Source organism: Phoca vitulina, unplaced genomic scaffold, assembly GCF_004348235.1.
Source record: "Phoca vitulina isolate PV1807 unplaced genomic scaffold, GSC_HSeal_1.0 scaffold46, whole genome shotgun sequence".
Classification (NCBI taxonomy): domain Eukaryota; kingdom Metazoa; phylum Chordata; class Mammalia; order Carnivora; family Phocidae; genus Phoca; species Phoca vitulina.
In genome coordinates this window covers 11,378,435-11,401,589 of record NW_022589749.1, presented here as the reverse complement: position 1 = coordinate 11,401,589, position 23,155 = coordinate 11,378,435, and the positions used below count along the sequence as shown (strand labels likewise).

General features: G+C 52.1%; 1 protein-coding gene across 2 annotated transcripts in view; it reads left to right on the top strand.

The window, feature by feature from the left end:
- The window catches only part of SCARB1 (scavenger receptor class B member 1), a 72,441-nt gene extending 54,386 nt beyond the window's left edge, over positions 1-18,055 (top strand). Inside the window, exons 8-13 of one of the 2 annotated variants that reach the window (XM_032431366.1) lie at positions 3,154-3,272; positions 6,667-6,740; positions 9,871-9,922; positions 10,791-10,937; positions 13,188-13,316; positions 17,031-18,055. In XM_032431366.1, the coding sequence (XP_032287257.1) occupies positions 3,154-3,272; positions 6,667-6,740; positions 9,871-9,922; positions 10,791-10,937; positions 13,188-13,316 (521 nt within the window). In that variant the 3' untranslated portion in view covers positions 17,031-18,055. The remainder of the gene's footprint in view (positions 1-3,153; positions 3,273-6,666; positions 6,741-9,870; positions 9,923-10,790; positions 10,938-13,187; positions 13,317-17,030) is intronic. The other variant, XM_032431368.1, reaches the window with a different exon arrangement.
- The last annotated feature ends 5,100 nt before the right edge of the window (positions 18,056-23,155 follow it).

The window sequence follows — 23,155 nt, the reverse complement described above, 5'->3', positions numbered from 1 at the left end:
ATAATTATGTAGAAAATATTTTTTCTTTTACGTGGAACTAAACACATGTATGGAGGGGTGTCCAAAGGACACGTGCAGTTTGAAATTCCACAAGGGGCCCACGTCCCTGTCACCAGCACCTGGATCGAGAACCGGGATAGGAGTGGCCCCAGACACCCCCAGGGCCCCTCCCAGGCCCCGGCCTCATGTCCAGCAGCACAGCTTTGCCTGCCTTTGGTCTTTATGTGAAAAGAATCATACAGCGTGCGCTCCTTTTTTCTCTCTTTCTGGTCTCTTCCACCCTTTATTGCATTGGTGAGGTCCGTCCGCCCTGGGGCTGTTTTTGCTGTATAGTGTGCCTTGGTGGGAACACACCTTAGTCTGCTTACCTCTTTGCCATTCACGGGCAGCCGAGTTCCTGTCTTTTGAGCATTACCGTAGTGCTGCCGGGAATGGTCCTGTCCCGTCCTTCAGTGCACCTGCGTCCGCAGGTCTGTGACCTTTTGTCTGAAGATAAGGAATACCATACATTTCCCTTTTAGGGCCTTGAAGATTTCTTGGACCTGGAGGACTCTTGCTTCTCAAACTTTGTGCTGCTCAAGGCCCTCAGATTTGCTCGACGGACCTCTTCATCATAATCTGTGGTGACCCTGGGCAATTAGATCTGGTTGGGCGTGCCATAAAGCTATAAATTAATGACCACTTATTACCCATGCTGTTTGGAAATGAAATAGAGAGGAATGCATGCATATGTGCTTGCTGTTAAAAGAACAAGCGACAGGCGTGCTTACTGTCTGAAGCAAGGGTCAGGTGATGGACATTGGTCTGACCCACTTCAGGTGCCTCCGGCCTGGGAGGCACACTGGGGCTCCTTGGAGATTTGCCACCTTTGAGGGCCTGATGTGGTGACCACCACCCTTACTGAGGGTCTCAGTAAACACGGGGGTCCTCGTGTTCGCTCTGGTAGTCTCCTTTCACAGCAGAAATGGGAGGATGGGAAAGGAGGTTTTCCAAATTGTAGGACATTGTCCCTGGGGGTGCTCAAGGTAACTTCAAAGGTCTAGGAGGTGGCTTTAAATGACATTGACTGACTTGGGAGAGAGGGCTTCTGTTTTCCCATTCCATTGCCCTCCTTCCAGTTAACCCCAGGAAAGAGTCTCTGTTGATGCTAAGAGACCTTTCCAGCACCCATCTATCTTTCTTTTTAAAAGATTTTTATTTTTTTATTTATATTTTTGAAAGATTTTATTTATTTATTTGTCAGAGAGAGAGAGAGAGCACAAGCAGGGGGAGGGGAAGAGGGAGAAGCAGGCTCCCCGCTGAGCAGGGAGCCCGATGCGGGTCTCGATCCCAGGACCCCAGGATCATGACCTGAGCTGAAGGCAGATGCTTAACCGACTGAGCCACCCAGGCGTCTCAAAAGATTTTTATTTTTAAATAATCTCTATACCCAACGTGTGGCTTGAACCTACAACACCAAGATCAAGAGCCGCACACTCCACCGACTGAGCCAGCCAGGCGCCCCTATCTTTCCTTTTAACCGAAAAGAGCGGGTCTGGGACTCAAAGGTCTGTGCGGGCAGTGATATCTAGTTAGAATGTTCAACTTCTGTGGTCTCCATTGTATTTATTTCTATATTCAGTGTCTTGTTGTGGCAAGCTATGCCGGTTACAGCTCAGCTAGAAAGCTCCACTTTAAAATACAGCTATTTAAATAAAGCAATGGCATTTGGGTCAGAGAAGCACATTATATAATCGTGCAGGGGGACCCAGGTGTGCCAAAACTGAAGCGGTACTTGGCTGAATGAATCAATGTCAAGAAAAATGAAGGCAATGTAAAAGTACTCCAGGAAAGATGAAATCAGGAGGCAATGGGATCCCAGCTTTTATTTCAAACCAGTGTTTGGTTTTGCCAAGAAAAGTGGAAAGAATCTAGATTTGAGGCTGCCAGACATACATAACATGGATGCCGGTCACCTGGCAGGTGGTGGACGTGCTGTTGGTTTTAGGGAAGGAAACCTTGTGTGTTTTGTTGTCATTTTTCTTTTTTTCTTTTTTGTTTTGAAGTACAGTTCACATAATGTAGACTTAAGCATTTAAAAATATACAGTTGAGTGGCATTGAGTACATTGACAATGTTGTGCACCCACCGTCTCTGTCTAGTTCTAGAACATTCTGATCCTTTCAGAAGGAGACCCCATACCTGTTAGCAGTCACTCCCTGTTAGCATCTCCCGTCCCCTAGCCCCTGGCTAGCACAATGTGCGGTGTTTGGTCTCTAGTATTTGCCTGTTCTGGATCCTTATGGATTTTTGAGAGAGGCTCATTCTTTTCCTTGTTAACTCATTGTCCATCAGGCCTGTTGTTCGTGGTCCTGAGCACATGAGGATGCGCTGGCATTTGCCTTGCTCGGTCAGTTGATGGAGAGGTTCGGCCTCATGTTTCTGGGTGTGAATTTCTCACACAGAGGGGCCTGAGTCAGCCCCTGTTCACACTCGCTGGCATCCATCCTGCAGAGCGGCTGCTGGGAGAGAAGGAGCAAAGCAGGTGTGTCTTCTCCCTTCCCGTGGATGATAGGGAGACCTGGCCGCAGGTGTGCACACCTCAGCATCTCTGACAGCTGCCGCATTGCCTGCAGAAGACAGTCCGGACTGCTTGGCTTGGCCATCAAGATGCCCCTCCCCCGCCCAAGTTCAGATCTGGCCTCGACTTACCTTTGTATCCTCAACTCCCATAATTCGCCTCCACGTACTGTCTGCTCCACGTGCACTGTGCATTTCCCCATCTCCCCACCTTTGCTTCTGCCAAACCTTCCACCTGGAATGCCGTTCCCTGGCCTTCCCTGCCTGGCATAGTTTAACCATCTTCCCTTCCTTCCTGTGATCTCCCCCACCCGAATCAGCAGCTCCCACATGACCACTCCTGCCGGCACAGAGCTTGTCCCTTCCCAGTGCCTGGTGTCTCTTGGGCACTTGGTAGACATTTACAGACTGGATGAAGGACTTCTCTCTGTCTAGGTATTGTTGTTTGCATCGTGTCATCATTTGGGTGCTCTGCAGGCTGTGGGCCTGCTCCGTCATCTGTGCATCGCCCTGGGCCTGGCACGACGCAGGCCTCTGGATGTGCCCGTGCTCTCCCTTGTCTGACGACCCCCTCTCCCCCCGCCCGCCTTCTAGATGCACCCTTGTTTCTCTCCCACCCTCACTTCTACAACGCCGACCCGGTGCTGGCAGAGGCGGTGCTTGGCCTTCACCCCAACCAAGAGGAGCATTCCTTATTCCTGGACGTCCACCCGGTGAGCCCCTGCCTGTGAACCTGTGGGGGGTAGTGGGGCATTTCCCATTGGTGCCTCCTTGGCCCCCTTCTCTCTGCTCCCCTCTCCTGCCCCTGTCAGGCACTGAGCTATTCCAGGGCGGGGGTGATAGGAAGCCTGGCTTTCCTTGGCATCAACAGCTTCTAGAGTAGCAAGTCATCAGAGGTCCCTACTTTGCCCTGACTCCATAGTTGAAGGAGATCATAATCTCTTTACAAGGGAATCGTCTTTATAAAAGGACCATAAGACAGTAAATTAATTAGAATTATCAGTCTGCAAATTAGCCAGAGGAGCCCTCTGGCTGTACCAATGTATCATAAAGATCTTTAGGTCCCGACAAGAGCCTGTGACATCTTGCAAATAAATTGGGTTCTGGGGAATTTGTCCTCTGTGACATTCTGTCTGCAGGTGGCAAATAAGAAGGTGGCAGACCCACGCACGTAGTCCTCCCGCGGGCCTGTCTTCACCTGGTTGTCTTATCTTTTCGTATCTCTGCCACTGTAAAATGTGCCCGTTTGGACTCGGTGGCCTTTGCTGTTGATTAAAAAATCCTACGGGTTTCTGTTGCCTGAGTGGACGCTCATGGTCTTGCCCGCAGGCCTTTTTCAGAGCTCTTTGACGTTCCACGTCGTTTTTCTGTGTACTCAGATTTTCTGAGCTCCTGACTCGACCCCACCGGCCCCTGGCACTCCACCATCCCCTCCTCTCTCTTTTCACTAAAAACCCAGGCTAGTTAAGTTGACGGTGACCTCACACACTTCACATCCAGCAGATATTGGTCACACACTCATTATGGTGCCGGCATGAGCTCGATACTTTCACACGTGGTAACTCAGTACACACTCACAGTGATCTGGGGGGTGAGCACTGCTACTCCCATTGTGCAGATGGGGAAGCTGTGGTCCAGACAGGTCACATGATAACTCGTAAATGGGATTGTTGACTGCACAGAGGAAAGGTCCCTTCTGTCTTGTTCGTTGCTTAGATTCCAGCATTTAGCCCAGAGACCCTAGCATCTCAGTAGGTATGAGCTTGATAAATGACCGAGAGTAAGTAAAGAACAAAGCTGAATTCAAACACGGGCTAAGATCTAGTTAATTTTAATGAGGTTGATACTAATTAATTAAATTGATAGCAATTAATATTAATATATTGTGTGTTCCATATTAAGTTCATTCTTTATCGCTAGAAGTGTTAAGGCTTTTCCATGTTGTCTTAACATTTTAACCAGTTTTTAAGAATTTTTTGTTTTAAAGCTAACAGGGTTATCCACCTTCTTCTTTTTTAGTTCATTTATTTATTTATTTATTAAAGATTTGTTTATTTATCTGAGAGAGAGTAGGGTGGGAGGGGCAGAGGGAAAGAATCTCCAGCAGACTCTCCACTGAGCAGGGTGCCCAGCGTGGGGATCCCACAACCCTGAGATCATGACCTGAGCCAAAATCAACACTCAACCGACTGAGCCACCCAGGCGCCCCTCGTTCGTTTTTTTTTTTACTGCCTCTCTCTCTGCTGCTTCTGGGGAATCTGGCAAGGACATGATCTCTGTTCTCACGGGGGACTTTCATTCAAGTGCATGGCTCCGCCCCCCCCCCCCCATGCTGAGGAACAAGTGGCCAAGATTGGGGGACCAGACAGATGTCAGCAGGTGTCTTGTAGTGGCCACAGTAGGAACTGGCTCTACTTCTGTTGTTTCAGGTCAGCTGGAGGCACGCAGGGAAGGGAAGTGGCCTTTCGGTTTTTGGTTGCTGATTCGGGTACTTTTGGGGAGGAAGAGCTTGGGACCCGTTTACTGCCTGGGCTGCATTAGCCCCGAGAACAGAATACCTGTGGGGACTGCTTTCGTGGTGGCTACTCTTCCGGCCCTGAAAGCAGGAAGGGTGTGGGAAAAGGAGTGTGCTCACAGGTCCATGTTTTTGTTCTGTGGGGTGCTGGGAACGGGTGGGGTTTTGCCCACAGAGAAGAGGCCTGACAGCCCTGGAGGAGCGGGCCAAGGAGGGAAGGAAATAAATTTCCTGGGGAAGGAAGTGGCCCGGGTGGAGACCCCAGACTAGAGAGGCTGTTCTAGAAAGCAGGGGTGGGGGTGGCAGGTTATGTCAGGGTCTCTGAGGCCACCCCCAAGTTTGATGATTTGCTAGGAGGACTCCCAGGGCTCCGCATATGATGGAAATCCCGGCTGGGATGGATTACAAAGGACACAAAGCACCATCCACAAAGGGAAGAGGCACAGGGGGTAAAGCCGAGGGGAGCCAGGCACAGGGCCTTCTCCCAGGGAGGCCACACAGGACACACTGAATTCACCCAGCAATGAGCTGTGTCATCTCCCAGGGAAGCCCATTAGAGACTCAGCACCCTGGGTGTTCACTGGGGGCCACTCACACCGGCACCCTCTGCCTGGTACCTACCAAACTTCCAGACTCCCCGCAGGAAAGCTGGTGGTCAGCATAAATCACGTTTGTACAAACAGTCCAGGCGCAGTGAGCCCCGCTTATCAGTTCGGGAGTCGAGGGGGGGCCCTCCCGAAATCCAGGTTCCCAGACGCCAGCCAGCGGCCAGTCTGGCCCACAGGCCTCTCTGAGGAGGACAGCCTCGGGCCTGCTTTGTTATCACTTTTCCGCACACGGGTGGACTCCCTCCCATCCCGCCGGCTTCTCGGGTTCAAGCTCTCCCCCATGTCAGGTGCCCGGCCTTTGCCCTGTCCCTCTGGGCAACTGGGGCCCGCAAGGCCTGCTTATCACGGAAGATAACGCCCTTTACCACTGATGTACGTGATAACCACACAAGCGTCGATGGCCCTGAGTGTGGCTGTCTCGCGTGCCTCGTTTTGCGCTGCAGAAGCTCCGGGACATGGGGGGAACCAGCCCCTTTTGCAGATGAGGAAACAGGCCTCAGTGGAGAGGCAGTGGCCGTGGCCCCCTGACCTCAAGCCCGGTTCCTTTGCACTTCTGGAGCTCCCTCCCTGAGTTTGGTCATGCACGTGTGTCCCCTCTCCTGCCATTTACTTACTACTTAAAAAAAAAAAAAAAAGAAAAAAAAAAGGTGGTTTCTGCAACAAAGGAAGTTTCCTGTCACTACCTCATATTTGGAAATTAAAAAGTTCTCGAGAAAAAGAAAATTAAACACGAGGGAAAACTATCATTAGGTTTGAGACAGGAAAAGTGTGAGGAGAGTGACTTTTTCCACAATGCAAATCTATTTTGTTTAGCTTGGAGGATGGGGGAGGGATGATGAATACAGAATGTACTGTATCTGGGGACGCGTGGTGTTTGCCCAGAAGGGCTCAGAGCCCGTGGAGGGGGAGCCCCCGTGCCCACCCTCTGGGGCAGGACCAGGGGCTCCAGCAAGCCCAGGCCCCTCTCTGTGCTTCATTCCCCAGGTCACCGGGATCCCCATGAACTGCTCCGTGAAATTGCAGCTGAGCCTCTATATCAAGGCTATCAAAGGCATCGGGTGAGTGGCTCTGGGAGCCGGGGCCCAGATCCCGGGGATGGGGGGACTGCAGTGACCTCCCCAGGGACCGGCAGGTGGGGAGGGAGACGGTCCTACTGGATGTGGAGTCTGTTCCCTGCCCCGGAATCCTGGTTTTGCCTCTCAACATCTGTCCCCCAAATTCGCCAGACTCTTCCATCCGAGCAGTTTCCCACTTGACAGAAAATTGGAAAAAAAAAAAAAAATTAAATCCTGGCAAGCAAGGATTGGACCACGGAAACGTACCAAACAGCATTTTAAAGTGTGACTCCTCGCTTTATGGAAGACATTTTTTTTTAAGCCCTGATTTTCTTGTTGTTGTTTGTTTTGAATAATGGCCTTACTGAGATGTAATTCACCTACCGTAAAACTCACCCTTTTAAAAGGTACAATTCGGTGATTTGTAGCGTATTCGCAGAGTTATGCAGCCATCACCCCCAAAGACACCGCGTCCCCGTTAGCAGTCACTCCGCGTCCCCCTCCCCCAGCCCCTGGCGACCGCTCATCTGTTTGCTGTCTCCGTGGATTTGCCTGTTCTGGACCCTTCCTGTAAAGAGGATCTTGCACGGTGTGTGTGGCCTTTTGTGTCCAGCTTCTCTCACTCGGCATCATGTTTGCAAGGCTCACCCACGCTCTAGCAGATGTCACTGCTTCTTCCTCTTTAGGGCCGAATCACAGTCCATTGTGTGCACTGGGCAGGTTTTATTTATCCATTGATGGACATTTGGGTTTTTCTCGGTTTTGGCCATCCTTCAGTGATGCCGCCATGACCACGCATAGATTAGTGCATCTAATCTAGATCAGATATAGATCTAATCTAGATGTACAGCATAGATCTCTGTGTGGATGCGTGCTTTCATTTCTTTGGGGTAGATACCTTGGAGCATAATTGCTGGCTCAGTCAGCAAGTCCACGATTGGGCGTTGGAGGGACCACTGGACTGTTTTGTCCAGCAGCTGCCTCGTTGACCTTCCTGCCAGCGATGTGGGAACGTTCCAGCCTCCACGTCCTCACCAGCTCTTGTCAGAACGCGGTGTCGTGATGGAGCTTGGCGAGAGGGTGCACTGATTTAGTCGTTAGGGTAGCGGCTGGGTTCTCGTTTTTTTTTTTTTTTTAGCATATTTGAAATAGTTTCATTAAAAAGAAAAAATTCCCCTAGGAAGAGTTCTGGGCTGCAGGAATGTCAGCATCTCTTCAGCTTTGTAACATGCCTTTCAGCCGGAAAGAACACACTCCCTCCCTTGCTCCCACCCTGGCTTTTATCTGTGCATTGTGAGGCTGTCAGAGGGTTTGCTCTGGGAGGATCTGGGGGTGGTGAAATGGCCTGCCGCCCACCAGCCTCGGGCTCTGGGGCCCACGTCACTTCACGGGGGGGCAGGAGTGGCGGGAGGTGACTAGGCAAAGCTGGGCAGGCCGGGTAGGGATGGGGGCCGAGGACCAGCCCCTGCCCCGCCCCGGGGAGCTCATGCCTGCTGTGGCCCCATCTGATGCGTTTTCAAATGCATTTTTCAAAATCTGGATTTTAACAGGGGCTCTCTTAATTTTCACTTGTTGGCAATGAATTTGAATTCTTGGCAAATGCTGCTCAAGCTAGCAGTACACTTGGGCCGTTGGTTTCTGCCTGTTGGTGACCCCGGACCTCTGCCCTGACCTCTCTGGGCCTCTGTCCCCGTCTGTTCAGAACGGGGCTTCGCAGCTGTCTGACCTCCCCTTCGGCTGGAGCAGTGGCCTCGAGGGAGCTGGTCTAACAGCGGTGCTTCGTGCTATCCCCGAGGGCCAGTGGGCAGTGGGTGTGTGAAAAGGCCAGAGACACAGCGGCCTGCGAGCGGAGCTGTTTAACTGTGGCTTGTCCGGGGAACTTGCGTGCTCACAAGATAAAGGCAGCAGAGTTGCACGCTATTTGCATTTAATTTACATCTGTCCTTACAAACTCAGATAAAAGAGGCCAACGTGGACCTTCTATTGTATTCCTCTAGTGTTTTCTGTGTCTCTCCTCTGTAGGTAATGCTGTGTAAATTCATTTCACTGCACAATACTCTTCTTAGCGGGTGGCCCGAGAGATTGTTAAGACTGGTGATTGAGGGATTTTGGCTTTTTGTGCCGACTTTGGTTCTGTCCCCCTAGTGCGTTCCATTTCTCTGTCCAGCTGTGCCTTCTTTAAGCAGACCCAAGCCTCCCCCCACTTCCACAGATAGCTGCAGAATATTTTCATCCATTTGTTTGCTAGGATTTAACAGTGACAACAGTAACAGACCCGGAGCTTTTTCTATATGGTGGTGGGTGTTCCTCCAAGCACCTTGCTCATGTTATTGCATTTAAAGCAGTAGAGCCCCATGAGGAGTGCCTGTGTAACCCCCACTTTACAGAGGAGACACAGAGAGGGTAGGTAGCGGGCCCGAGGTCACACAGTTAGCTAGTAAGGGGTCCCCAAGACCACTCTTAGGTTCCCTGCTTCAGTGGGAAGACTCACAGGACCCAGCACGTTGTCATACTTGTGCTTTTATTACAGAGGTAGGATTCAAATAAAGTCAGCAAAGGAAAAGGTGCATGGGGTGAAGTCTGGGGGAGCCAGGCAGAAGCTTCCAGAGCCCTCTCCCCAGAGAGGCACACAGGATGCCCTTAATTCCTCCAGCAATGAGTTGTGACAATACGTGTGAAGTGTTTTCTACCAGGGAAGCCCGTTAGAGATTCAGTGCCAGCATGTTTATTGGGGGCCTGGTCACGTAGGCAGCCTCTGTCTGGCATGGACCCAGATTCCAGACTCTCCAAAGGAAAGCAGGAGGTGAGCATAAAATCTATTGTTAGTTAGCCGGGTGCATTGCCATCCCGAATAAATCTGGGGTTTTGTTTCTAAAAGGAACAGATGACCATCAGCCAGGTCACTGGCAGCCCCCACCTTATAGGAGATGTGAGTTTTTAATTCAAAAAGATATGATCGGATTGTCAGGTTGCTCCCCACCAGGAAATACCCATTACTCAAGCCTGCACCAATCCGGTTGTTGCAACATCAAATCCCTCTTGACCCTGGAGCTTAGGATCACATGTCCGAAGCCGCCTTACATAAAACACCCAGACAAAAACTTCTCACTTGCTTTGTCTCGCTTATTTCCAGACAAACGGGGAAGATCCAGCCCGTGGTCCTGCCGTTGGTGTGGTTCGAAGAGGTGAGGCTGCCTCGCGTTGCTCCTGGTGCCCTTGGGCGCCGTGTCTGGGACTCCAGGCAGCAGCCAGTGTGGGCTCTGGAGGCGGGGGGCTGTTTGTGGAGGGTGGGGGGCGGGCTGGTAGCTGGAATGTGGGATGTCGAGCAGTCACAGGCCAAGCACCCCCTATCAGTTGTCCGCCTGCCTGATGGGATCACTTGAGCTGAGGGAGGCAGAAGCCGCATGAAACTGTGCAGCCCTGGCCCAGGGTGTAATTTTCCAAACGCACTTGAGCACTTCTCCGGAGAGAAGGGAACTTGCTTCTCCGGGTGTCAGCTTTTCACGTGGACGTTCTTTCCTCCTGGCGTTTCGGGGTTCCTTCTGGCCAGGCCGTTTTCAGTCACGCAGAGCTAACGTCCGAACCGACAGCCGGCTCACGTCACAGTCTGGGCGGGTTGTGGGAGGCGGAGCTCCGCTCCTCGCGGTCATTCAGGGACACCCAGGCTCCTGCTGTCCCATAGTCCCGCCCGCCCTCCTCCAGATCCGCAGAACCCTGCCCGTTCCAGGAATTGGGACCCACGTGGAGAGGATCCGGGGCAGGTGTCCATGGGCCAGGCAGGAAGTTGTAGCATACTGGGCCCACATCCCATTGGCCAGATGGGATCACGTGGCCTTGCCCAGCTGCAAGGGAGTCTGGGAAATGTAGTCCCGTCATGTGCGGGCCCCCCCCCCCCCCCCCCCCCCCCCCCTCGCAGGCTCCCTCACAAGCTCTGGCCTGTGGTCTTGAGATGAGGACGGGGTGAGGGACGGGGATGTGGCATGGGGCAGCATCCGAGCCCCAGGCCTGCCGAGTGTGGCGCCAGCCCATTCGTTTGTCGTTCTCCATCCACAGAGCGGGGCGATGGAAGGTGAGCCCCTGCAGACCTTCTACACCCAGCTGGTGTTGATGCCCAGTGTGCTGCACTACGCCCAGTACGTCCTCCTCGCGCTGGGCTGCATCCTGCTGCTCATCCCCATCATCCACCAGATCCGGAGCCAAGTAGGTGGTGGCCAGAGCGAGGCCTGGTCTGAACAGCCCATTGCTTGCCTGCTGGGGGAAGGTGGGGCATGGGGTCCCCTGGGTGTCCCTCCAGTCGCCTCCGCGGACACCCTCAGCCTGGAGCCCACCTTGGGCAGCGGTCCCACGTCTCTGCCCGGGGCAGGGAGCTGTCACTGCGTGCTTATCTCTATTGTCTCTCACATTGCCACTCCTCTGCCGATCCTGGGTGGCCTGGGGACCCTCCCTGGGGGGGGCTGCCTGTGGGCTTTGGGTAATGAGACGTGGTACTTGAATGGCTTGTTCATCAAGTCAGCACCTGCTGGGTGCCGGGCTCTGTCAGGCACAGGGCAGATAGTCGCGACCAAGACAGACACGTGCCCTGCTCTGGGGGACCGTGGCATTCTAGTTAGAGAGATGGATGAAAACCGAGTAAACAGAAAACGTAATTTTGCTGATGATAAAGATGATAGAAAACATGACAGACGATGTTAGTGCTGTCCAGTAGAAATACGTGAGCCGTGGGTGTGATTTTAAATTTACATTTTCTAATAGCCACATTAAGTAAAAAAAAAATTAATTTTAATCATATATTTTGTTTCACCCAGATGGGTCCAAAATATGACCACATCAACATGTAATCAATATAAAAAATATAAATATAACTGTATTTTCCATTATTTTTTCATGTTAAGTCTCCGAAATCCAGCGTGTATTTTATACTTACAGCAGGTCTTGATTTGGACTCACCCCATTTTAAAGGCTTAACAGCCATATGTGGTCCTGGACTGGACAGCATAGCATTTAAGAGGGTTGGGGACACCTATGGAGAGTCAGGAGAGGCTTCTCTGAAGAGGTAGGTTTTAGGCTTCGAGGTGAATGCTGATGAGACACTCAGCACACACTCACAGGAGTGCTCCCGGAGAAGGCATGGCCAGTACAAAGGCCCCGAGGCAGGGATGGGCGAGGCATGTCGGAGGGCCCTTGGGCCCCCACGGCGCCTGATTTCTTGCTTCAGTGTCGGTACACGGCTCTTCTGCTTTCTCCTCTTTCTTGGGGGCAGCTTGCGTGCCTGCTTGCTTGCTTGCTGGGGCAACGATAAACCTTCCCGGGCTCTTAACTTGAGTTTCAGCCCCTTAACCGGATTTGCCTTCCAAATTCCCCATCCTGTAGGGGGAAAGGTTTGCCCTGGTGAGAGGGTGCCAGGGCTCGTGAGCTCTCACCACTCCACCACTCTGGTGTTTGAGCTCCTGGTGATCGATGGGTGTAACCAGCCTGCTGGACTGAGCGGGACTGGCTGGCTCTCCAGGGAGCACAAGGGAACTCCCTATAGTTCTTTGACTGATTTATGCTGGGAGGGCGGAAGGGACTAGAAGCCAAGGCTCCCAGCCTGAGGATCCCTCCTTGGGCGTTTCCACCGCCACAGGCAGGGGATCCTGGGGACTGGCTGGTGAGGGGCTGGCCCAGGGGAGGAGGCCAGGGCCGCCTCCCCATCTTCTGTCTCCTCTGTCTCTCTCCTGAGTGTCCATCAGGAGCAGGAGGGGGAAGGAGAGTGAGGAAACCCATGTGAAATGGCTGGCTAGGACCCCTTCCCTCCAGGCCTCACCCCCAGGTCAGTGTGCGGTCCCCAGACCCAACAAGGATGCCTGTTTCCACCGAGGATGCGGCTGAGACTCCCCCACCACAGGCGGCCCTGGAGGCCACATGGTGGAAATTTATTCCGTGACATATTTTTTTTTTTTTTTGCAGGGGGAGCTTAGCAGGGGTTAGGCCTCACATATTTTTATGTTATTTGTCCTGATTTAAGAAAAAAATCGTATGCTGATGAACTCAACATATTTTAATTTCCCAGAAATTTTTCTTCTTAAGTCATTCCTTTCAAATAGCAAGCCTTTTCAACAGAAACGTCTGTTTCTGGCCCATTTTAAAATGCCACCTGCTCGGCCCGCTGGTCCTTGGCCCAGTGCGCCTTGCCCACGGTGGCCCATCTCCCCACCTTGGTTCCCGCCCAAAGCCTAGACGTTCAAGTGGGCAGACCCTTTCCCGCGTGGCTCGTCTGGCGGACCGAGCGTGTTTCCCGAAGGCATTTCTGTCTGGTGAGGGGGCACCCACTCCCCAGATCTGCACATCTCCAGGTGTTAACGGTTGTTGGACTTACCACCCTGCTCTTTGCTTTCCAAAAATTGAAGAAGCGTGTCAACCTTTTGTCTTTGGCTGCAGCATCAACTATAAATTAGCTTGGTTATCTTCTAGGAGAAATGCTATTTATTTTGGAGTAGTAGTAAAAAGGGCTCAAAGGATAAGGAGGCCATTCAGGCCTATTCTGAATCCCTGATGACATCAGCTCCCAAGGGGACTGTGCTGCAAGAAGCAAGACTGTAGGTGGGTACCAGGTAACGCGGCGCGCCCCCCCTCCCCTCCCCGTCCCTTGAAACACTTTGGATCTTACACATGTCTTCAGCCTGAACTTCACCTGGAGTGTCTACAGACTGAAAAGTCGTGCTTGTGTATTTTGGCATTCGGAGCTAATGGCGGTTGCTTTGGCCCCAGGCGTGGCAGGAGACGGAGGGCGATGGTGCCGTGTGGACTGAGGTCTTACTTGCCAGGCTGTCTTAGAAAAGCTAGGCTCAGGTTCGAGGCAGCTGCTTCTCATACCTCTGGTGCGGGAGACACCTCTGGGAAAGGTGGCTCCAAGTGCGGACCCCTGGACATCCTTCTGGACCCTCTGGAGTAGAATCATGGATGGAGCCCAGGAATCCGTATTTTAATGGACACCCCCAAGGGGATTCTAATGTAGATGATCCAGTGTTTGAGAAACAGGAGTCTAAATAAATCTGGGATGAGGGTGCCTGGGGGGCTCAGTCGGATGAGCGTCCAATTCTTGATTTTGGCTCAGGTCATGATCTCAGGGTCCTGAGATCGAGCCCCATGTCAGACTCCGTGCTGGGCATGGGGCCTGCTTAGGATTCTCTCTCTCCCTCTCCCTCTGCCCCTTTCCTCCGCCATTCCATCACCCATCCCCGCTCATGCGTGCTCTCTCTAAAAAAAACAAACTGAAACAAAACAAAAAAGCCCTGCAAACCCAAATTAAATAAATAAATCAATAAATCTGGGATGACTGACCAAGAAAAAGAGAATTTAAGCATCAACTGAGCACCAGCTGAATACCAGGATTCAGCCTGAGGGTAGGTTTGCCAGACAGAGCAAAGACACACAGATCAACAACCCCCTGCCCCCAAGAAACAACAACAAAAGGATGCCCAGTTAAGTTTGAATGTCAGGTAAACAATGAATAAATTTTAGGGTAGGTGTGTTCCGTGCAGTTACTGGGATGTGTGTATGCTGAAAACTCAGTTATTTACCTGACATTCAGATTTAACTGGATGCCCCGATTTTATCTGGCAACTACCTTCAGGAGAAGCAGGCTTGTGCCTGTGGGAGTTCACCTTCTTGGCCGGGTTCCATTAGGTCTGAGGTCCTGGGAGAGCCTAAGTCCTGCTTGGGGATGCGGCCGGCGGAGCCCTGGGCCCTGGAGTTTGGGGTCGGGCAGGGGTGAGTCGCTCTACGGTTGTACCTCTGATAAATAGCTGTTACCTTGGTTTCTCAAAAATGTGCCGCCCCCTCGAGCTTCTGGGGCCGAGCCTGCTTGGGTTTAAGTAGGTTTCTCAAGAGCCACAGAGCGAGGGCGAGGCAGCAGCCCTGCTCTTTGGGGCTAGTTGGCTGCCTCCACTTTTCTTCGATTGCCAGGGCAGGAGGCAGAAATAAAATAGAAAATGCAAAGTCGTGGGCACGGGAGCTGCCAGCCCTGCGAGGAGGGAGGGACAGCTGTGTCCGCAGCCAGGCTCTGGGGGGGGGACGGCTCCTCCTGCCAACTGGGGAGTAGGAGGGTGGGGCATGAGCACATCAGGGCTGAGCGTGCACAGGATGCCCTCCTTGAGGACACAGTCCCCGGGCTCGGGAACAGGGTATCCTAGCTGGAGACTCGTCTCTCTTTCCTTCCGTGTCTCCCCAGAATCCCTCTGGGATCCCTTATTGTGTTCAGTTTGGCTTCACGGGCACCCCTGCCCCCTTCTAGCCACAATTCCCTTCTGTGGAAACTTGCTTGGCATTCTCAGGGAGCAGGGGTGGGGTCCTCAGGAATAGAGAAGGGCGTTATTCCCTTTTAGCACAGATAGGGGTGGTGGTTGGGAGGTCAGAGCCCTGGGCTGCCAGGGACACAGCCAGCATGTCATGCCACCCCCCCCAATAAGACAAAAACAAAACTGGGGTCTCCTCTTTATTTTACCCACAGAATCCAACTTTCAAGTTACTAGGGAAGTTTTTGACTTAGCGATTCTACTGCCCTGCCTTCTGGAAGGCAGCTCAGCCTCCACACCAGATGACGCTGCCCCTTACCCCAGTCATGTGTGCTTGGGGAACGCAGTGTCCTGTAATGTCCTGTAGGCTTTGGTTTGGGGGGCGGGCACCTGGGAAGTGACCAGTGGTCCTGGAGACCTAGAATCCCTGCATGTTGGTCTCCAGCCTGTGCTGGAGCCTCAGTGTGGGTCCCTGGGGGAGGCCCCACATCTTGCCTTGCATCTGGGCAGGGGAGTAGTCTTGAGGGGCTCTCTTGCTTCAGAGAAAGCAGGAAACGGGGCCTGCACTACCCCACAAGAGTATTTTTGGGTTGATAAGAAAGCCACTCTGTGCAGACCTGGCCAGCTCTAGGGCATAGGGTTTGGCAAATGGAACATGACAGCCCATTTGCAGTCCCCTTGGCTAGGTGCCCTTGTGCAGTGAACATCTTGGACAACTGTACACAGAAGCCCTTCAGGGAAATGTTCCAGGACCTTTCCTACCTTCTCATTAATTTCTCTCCCATTCTAAGTCCTCATTCCTCAGCTAAACAAAAGTGGAAGGGGGACAGGAAGAGGAGGAATCTGGTTCATGTTCTGGTTCCTTGGGGATTTGTTACATGTGTCTTCCTTGGGATAGACCAGGGGTCTTTTCAGTCTGGGACTAGTTTCCCTTTTTACTTCTGAGCAAGTCTTTCTTAAGTTGTGGCTCTTAGGGTCACGTTGCTGAGGTTCTGGCCACCCCTAGGTGTCCCATGCTGCTTCTCTGTGGTGGTGTTCGGTGGGGGGGGGGCTGGTCTCACTCTGGCCTGGCCTCTCCGCACCCCCCCATTTCTGCCCCTGGCTTGAATGGGCTCAATCCTGGAAGCCTTAGACCTGTCTCAGAGGGATTGAGGCCAGAGTGCAACCCTTCCCTTCCCTCTGTGCTGCCTAGAGTGGGGGTTTTGATTCTCTTCACCATCTGGAGAAGCAAGCCCTTGGGGTTGCAAGTGGGCACCTTCAGGGGAAGGAAGGCAGAGGGCTCAGAGGGATGAAGAGCACCCCGCCCCATCAGTCCTTATCATCCATCCTGTCTTTAACAGCTCGGTTGAGAAACTTAAAAAAAAAAAAAAAAGTAGGTAAATTACAGCATCTGCTTTTCCCTGTCACCCAGACTCAACAACATTAATTTCGAACATTCTGTTCTGTTTCACCTTTTACCCCAGAGGCAGGTCATTGCCAGGAATTTGGTGTGTGGGCTTTCCCCCTCCAAGTCTGTATAAATATATCCAGGAACAATAGATGATTAAAACAATTCTCATGGGTCACTCCGCAGCTGGCTTTTCCCCTCCACAGGTCCGGGTTTGTGAAAGCTGTCCAGGTTCAGTGCCATCTTGTGATGCTATTTTAAAAATGCATTCTCCTGTCGGTGGACATTTAGGTGGTTTCCAGTTTTGGTGTTCACAGTATTGCAGATAAGGCCTGGGCTCCTTCTCACTGTATTCGGCAAGTCCCCTTGGGCCTCGGTTTTCCCACCTCTGAAATGGGGTGAGGGCAGGGCAAGATGGCGTGTAATGAGAGAGGAGGCCCTCGTAATTGCATTTCAGGGGTCTGTACGTCACTCCAGCTTTTCCTCATCTCGAGTTTGGCTAATGGGTGTTGCTGATGTGGAGGGGGTTGTCTCTCACTGGAGGAAGTGGGTGCAGGGCCAAGGGCGGGGCTGGGGACGCGGGCAGTGCTCCCTGACAGGGCTCAGTGATCCAGCTCCTGTCTTCCTCCACAGGGTCCCGGAGATGCCACGAGCCAGCCCAGCGTGGCCACTCAGCCAGACCTGCTCCCCGGCCCCTACACCCCGCTTCTTCAGGACTCTCTCAGCGGACAGCCCACCGGTCCTGAAGTCTGAGCCCCCCAGCTGCCACACGCGTGTCCACACACTGCACACCCCCCAGCACGTGTACACGCACGAGTCCACAGGCGTGTGCAGGCACACTCAGGGATGAGCTGCTGCTGAGGAGACTCAGGGAGAGCCTCATCAACAAGGACTGTCTGGAACCTTCTGTCCAAGTGACCCGCAGTGCTGTGGGCACTGGGTCCCCTCCCTTGAGTGAGCCTGGCCTGACCTGTTCAGCCAGGGGGCCTGGGCTCCGGACACCACCTCCCCCCCAGCGCCCTCTCCACCAGTCACGAAATCCTGCAGTCCCCGATTGGTGGCTCGGTCATGTAGGACAGGCCTTCTACTCTGAGGGGCCGGCTACTGTCCCCAAATCCAGCCCGGGAACACAGACTTCTTGTGCCAAAGCCGTGTGGGCAGGGGGCTGCCCCGACCAGCCCAGACCTGGAGCTTTGGCCCTGTACGTCCATCTGGGCTGGGGGCGAGGCGCCTTCACACGGGCCTCAGCAAACAGTGTGAGCTCCAGATGCATCTCGAGCCTGCTCCGACTGTCTCCTCATTCCCCAAGCAGACGTTGATCTCCCTGAAGTCTGCATGGGGACCAGGCTTGGGTGCCTGGGGCCCCTTTCCTCCAGCCTAAACTGACATCCTCCTGTATACTGAGCCGGCTGCTCCCTGGTGGGGGTGGTGGGAGGCTCCGCCCCAGGCTGCCCACCAGGAGGGCCCTCAGCTTTTAGGTGCCGCGGCGGCAGAGGTGCGGAAGCCCAGCCCCATCGGTCTGGGGTCTGGTTCGGTCGGGTGGGAGACCCATCCACCCGTGACTCCCACTCTGGGGCAAGCCTCTGCCTCTTTTCTACTGCAAGAGAAGTGAAGTTTATCATCTTTTAAAAATAATTCACTGTTGAAGTAATAAACCTTTTTTAAAAGTTAAGGCTCGAGTCTGTGACAGCCTGTTTGTGAGGGAGCGGGGGGCTTCCTGGGAAATTCTGGGCTCTTAGTCAATAGCTCCTTTCTGGTAACTGCCAGGAGCGGCTGGGCCGCTGACTTGCCTTTCTATTGTTTTAAAATTTCAACCTTGTTTATATTTAACATTTTAAAAAAAAATATTTTATTTATTTGAGAGAGAGAGAATGAGAGAGAGCACATGAGAGGGGGGAGGGTCAGAGGGAGAAGCAGACGCCCTGCTGAGCAGGGAGCCCGATGCAGGACTCGATCCAGGGACTCCAGGATCATGACCTGAGCCAAAGGCAGTCGCTTAACCACTGAGCCACCCAGGCGCCCTATATTTAACATTTTATATAAATACTGCATGAATGCAGTTCTTGTTTAGAAGGAGTAGGACCCAAGGCTGCTTTGACCGGTATCCCAAGGTAGCTTGCCACTTTGGCATGAAGCCTGGCTAGGCTTTTTTTCTGTGCATTTATATACAAATCGAGGTGCCTGTAGGAAATGCTCAGTATATTGTTCTGGGCTTTTGCTTTTTCTTGTTACGTAAGAAGCAGAAAAGAGCAGTGGTTAGGACAAGGTGTGGGAGCCAGATGGCCTGGGTTTGAATCTGAGCTCTGCCTCTTACTAATGTTGTGACTTCAGACGAGTCATCTGACAGCTCTGTGTCTCAGCTTGTCTACTCTGTGGAGTGGAGAAAGTAATAGTACCCGCCTCTGTCGGAGAGTGGCATTGTGAGGATGCAGGGAGTTAGTACATGGAGTGCTCTTAGAACACAGTCGGCACGTGGGAAGGGCTACATAAATTTGCCATCATTACATTCCCTATGACGATTTGTTATTCTTGTTTTTTTCCCACCCAAGCTGACCCTTCAGCTGTTCCTGTCTTGGACACTGTTCCCTGCTCCTCATTCTTGTAAATATCGAGCTACCTCATTCTTGTAAATGACAGCACAGTCTCCCGGGTACAGATGCTCACACAGTCCCTCTCGATGGTCATCTAAGCTGTTTCCAGTTTTCTCCTGCTGCAAACACACAACATTCTGAAGGTCCGTCCTTCGCGGAATATCGAGCACCCGCGCTACCCCGGGCAGCGCCCCAGGAGCTGGGGTGTGTCGTGGCCGCACCGCCCCGGCCGCGGGCTTTCTCTGGGCTGGGTGCGGAGGGGAGCCGCCGCGTCCCTGGGCCTGCCCCTCCGGCCTTCCGCCACTCCGGGGTGGCCCCCGCGGGGATCAGCAGAAGCCAGGGTCACGTAGGCACGGGGCAGAGCAGGCACCGAGCCTCCGCCCCCCAGTGCTGTCAGGGCCCCACAAAAGCAGTAGCATGTCTTTGACAATCAGGACAAACCCAAAACTTCAGGTCGAAAAGGCGTTTTGAAACCGCACGTGACCGTATTCATCTTTTAGGAGTGCTGTTGCCAAATGCAATTTTTTAAAAAATATTTTTTGTTTGGTTTTGGTTTAGTTTGGGGTGTTTTTTTTGCAATCTTAAATATCCTTAATGCTGGAAGGGACTTGGGGAGGTCGTCTGCAGCCCCGCCCCAGGCCACAGGGCCCCTCCCGGCCGGAGGCGGCGTCCTTCACGCGACAGGTGCTGCGCGCCCCTTCGGGTCCGGAAGGACGTGCGTCCCCGTTCACAGTGCGCCGGTGACGTCAGAAGTGCCGTGATGACGTAGGCGGCGCCCGGTGAGGACGCAGCGGCGCTGTGCTGAGACGGAGAGGCCTGTGATGGCGCCGTAATTGCGTCAAAATACTGTGAGAAGTCAGAGGTGGCGTGATGACGTCAGAGGCGGCGTGATGACGTCAGAGGCGGCGTGATGACGCGAGCCTTGGGCCGGAAGCCTTGACTTCTGACCTCCGTGCTGTGAGCGGTCGGCTCAGCGGGTGCAGACCCGGGCTTTGGGCTCCGGGGTCCTCGCCACCTCCGGCCTCCTGTGCGGCCCGCGCGCCCCGAGGGGTCCTGTGCACCCGTCCCCCTGTTCGCCCTGACGTGGACATCGGAAAGCTTTCATCTAATCTTTAAATAGCCCCCCAGGATGAACGTTCCCCCACACTGTGGTCATGGACGTTTGAAAATAAAACCACGTCAGGGGGCGCCTGGGGGCTCGGTCGGTGAAGCGTCTGCCTTCGGCTCAGGTCGTGATCCCAGGGTCCCGGGATCGAGCCCCGCGTCGGGCTCCCTGCTCGGCGGGAAGCCTGCTTCTCCCTCTGCTCCCCGGCTCCTGCTCTGTCGCTATCTCTTTCTCTCTCTCAAATAAATAAAATCTTAAAAAATACGATAAAACCACGTCATCACTCTTTAAATGGCCCGATGGGACCTAAATATGATACCACCCCTGAAAAAAAACCACACGCACAAGCTCTCCATTAGTTCACATCCCGTCTTGGATGTGTTATTTCCTTCTCCCTTAGAAGTTAAGCGAAATGTTACAGAATTTATGCCGTTAAATATTATTAATCCTTCTGCTGTACTTTGCAACACGAGTATCTATAGAAGGTCAGACGAATGCTTTAATTTCTTCTTGTGACCGCAAAGGTTAACATTCTGTTGGTCTGGACTGCCGTTCTCTGTAGGCACACAACTGACCGGCAACATCGATGGTTCACATTTGTTACCTATCATATCACACAAAGAAGTAAAACTCTGTTGGAATGCATCTCCTTTTTTTATACTTTATAAACTATATTTTATATTTTCTTAAATGTACAGAGTGGAATAGAAGTGTGTGTGTACAGTTCTAGGAATTGTAACACATGCACATCCGAGTAACCACCACCAGCCAAGTTACAGAACAATATTATGTTCCCTCCAGATTTCCTCCTGCTTCTCCTTTGCAGGAAAACCTTCCCCTGGGGCCTAACCTCTGGCAACCAGATCGTTTTGCCTTTTTGAGAATGTCCTATGAAAGGAATCACACGGTATACGGACTTTTAACACTGCTTCTTGCACTTGGCATCACGTCTTGAGATTCACATAAGCCCTTGAGTGTGTCAACAGATTGTTTCTCACAAAACAAACCAGTTTCTCTTTCTTGCAGAGTAGAATGCCTTTGTATGTGTACACCTCGGGTTGGTAGCCATCAGGAATTGCAAGACGTTTAAAAGTGTTTCCAGTTTTGGGCGATTATGACTGATACCTAGGAGTGGGATTGGTGGGCCACATGGTAAGTCTGTGTTTAACCTTTTGAGGTACAGGTGGAAGTGTCCATAGAAGCCGTAGTATTCTGCGGTCCCACCAGCAAGGTATGAGGGCTTCCCGTGTTGTGCATGATGGCCAGAACCGTGGTATTTTAAAAAATTTTAGTCATTTGTAGTGGAATCTCATGTTTTTTTTTTTTTTAATTTATTTCTTTTAGTGAGAGGGAGAGAGAGCATGCACGAAAGTGGGGGGGGGGTGCCGAGGCAGGGGGAGAGAGAGAATCCTCAAGCAGACTCCCCACTGAGCGCAGAGCCTGACACCGGCCAGATCCCACGACCTGAGCCGAAGTCAGATGCTTAACCGACTGAGCCACCCAGGAGCCCCTCATTGTGGTTTTTATTTGCCTGGAAATACATCTCCTAATGAGTTGAATGAAGCTTCCACTTCATCCCCAATTGATTCATGTATCCTTGAATGAGGAAACTTTTTACTAGGAAGAGACCAAATTTGTCATCATGTCCGTTCTTATTTTCACAGATGTAAGATAGAAAAGGCTTGTTGACATAAATAAACAACAGGGAGTGGCAGGAACGTCCTGATAGCTGTGTCACTCAATTCTTACGCCCTTGAGTCACGGGCAAAAATCAGATGGCCATCTGTCATCAAAAAGTATTTTTGCTGATCTGTCAGCTGACAAGTCCATTTGACCTCTCTGCACGTTTGTAGAAAGCAGCAAAGTGGAAAGCACCCATTTGCATCAGGATTGCAAAAGGATTACTCAATCGTGAGATTAGTTCTGGAAACCAGTATTTGGGAGGGACACTCAGTGGGAACGGGATACGGGGGCACCTCACAAAGGGGCTGGGAGAATGGTCTCTGCTGCCTGGGACTGCTCTTGGGTGGACCTGCTCTTGGGTGGACCGGTTCCTTAAATGGGTGGACCTGCTGGTGAAAAGCTCATGGGTCCACGCCTCCAAGACGGTTCCCTTAAAACCCGCATTTGTTCTCCTCCGAAAGCTGAACCCAGCATGCCCCAACTTGAGTTGGTAACCATTGAGGACTGTAGACTTCCCTGTACCTGAACCTCAACACAGGCACCTTTTTTTTTTTTTTAACTCTTGCATGTATCTCTACCTGCTCCTAAAAAGGAAAAAAAGGGGCAATTATCCGTAAAGCATTCGGCTGTGCGTGTATCTGTCCCGAAAGAACACGGGATGGAAGAAGTGAATTTGCCCTTCACGTGTCTCACCTTGTGAACATCTTGCTTCTGAATATTTGTGTAAGGTAAACCTTACAAGTTAATTTGTGTTTTGGTACAAACTTGGTCCCTACACACATCCAGTGACTTCATTCAGGGCTCCCAGCGCTGGGAGGACCGGCTGTGCGGACACCTCAAGAGCCAATCTGTCAGACTTCGACAAGGCATGGGTCTAGGGAATTCTCAGGAGAGTCTTTGACTCTGAGACTTCCCCCCATCCTCTTACTTTACACCCTAACCCGCACCTACCACGTGCTTCTGTTAATATTTTTTTTTTAACTTGACTCATTTTTTAAAAAAAGAATTGTCTTTTGAAAAAAAAGGCCGTTGTATCTCAACTTGTGGGTCCAATGGGCAAGTGACATGTTTTCCAGTGTCCATTAAAACAAACACATAACTGTTAAAGTTTAAAGATGTTCATGCAGGTACCACTAGACCTGCCCTATTTGAGAACTCTGCACGGTTCCTTGTTGTCACCTGCACTCCCCCATCTTCCCACTCCGCTTGTGGAGTAAATATTACCCCTGTACGAAAGGTTTCCCTCTGTCTCACTCAGTCCTGGCCACCATCAAAGGCTCAATTCCAGCCATGCCCTCTCCTCCAGGAAGCCTTCCTGATTACTTCTGCTCACACAGATTTCCCCCATCTTGGAATTCCCAAGACACTGTGTCTGTACC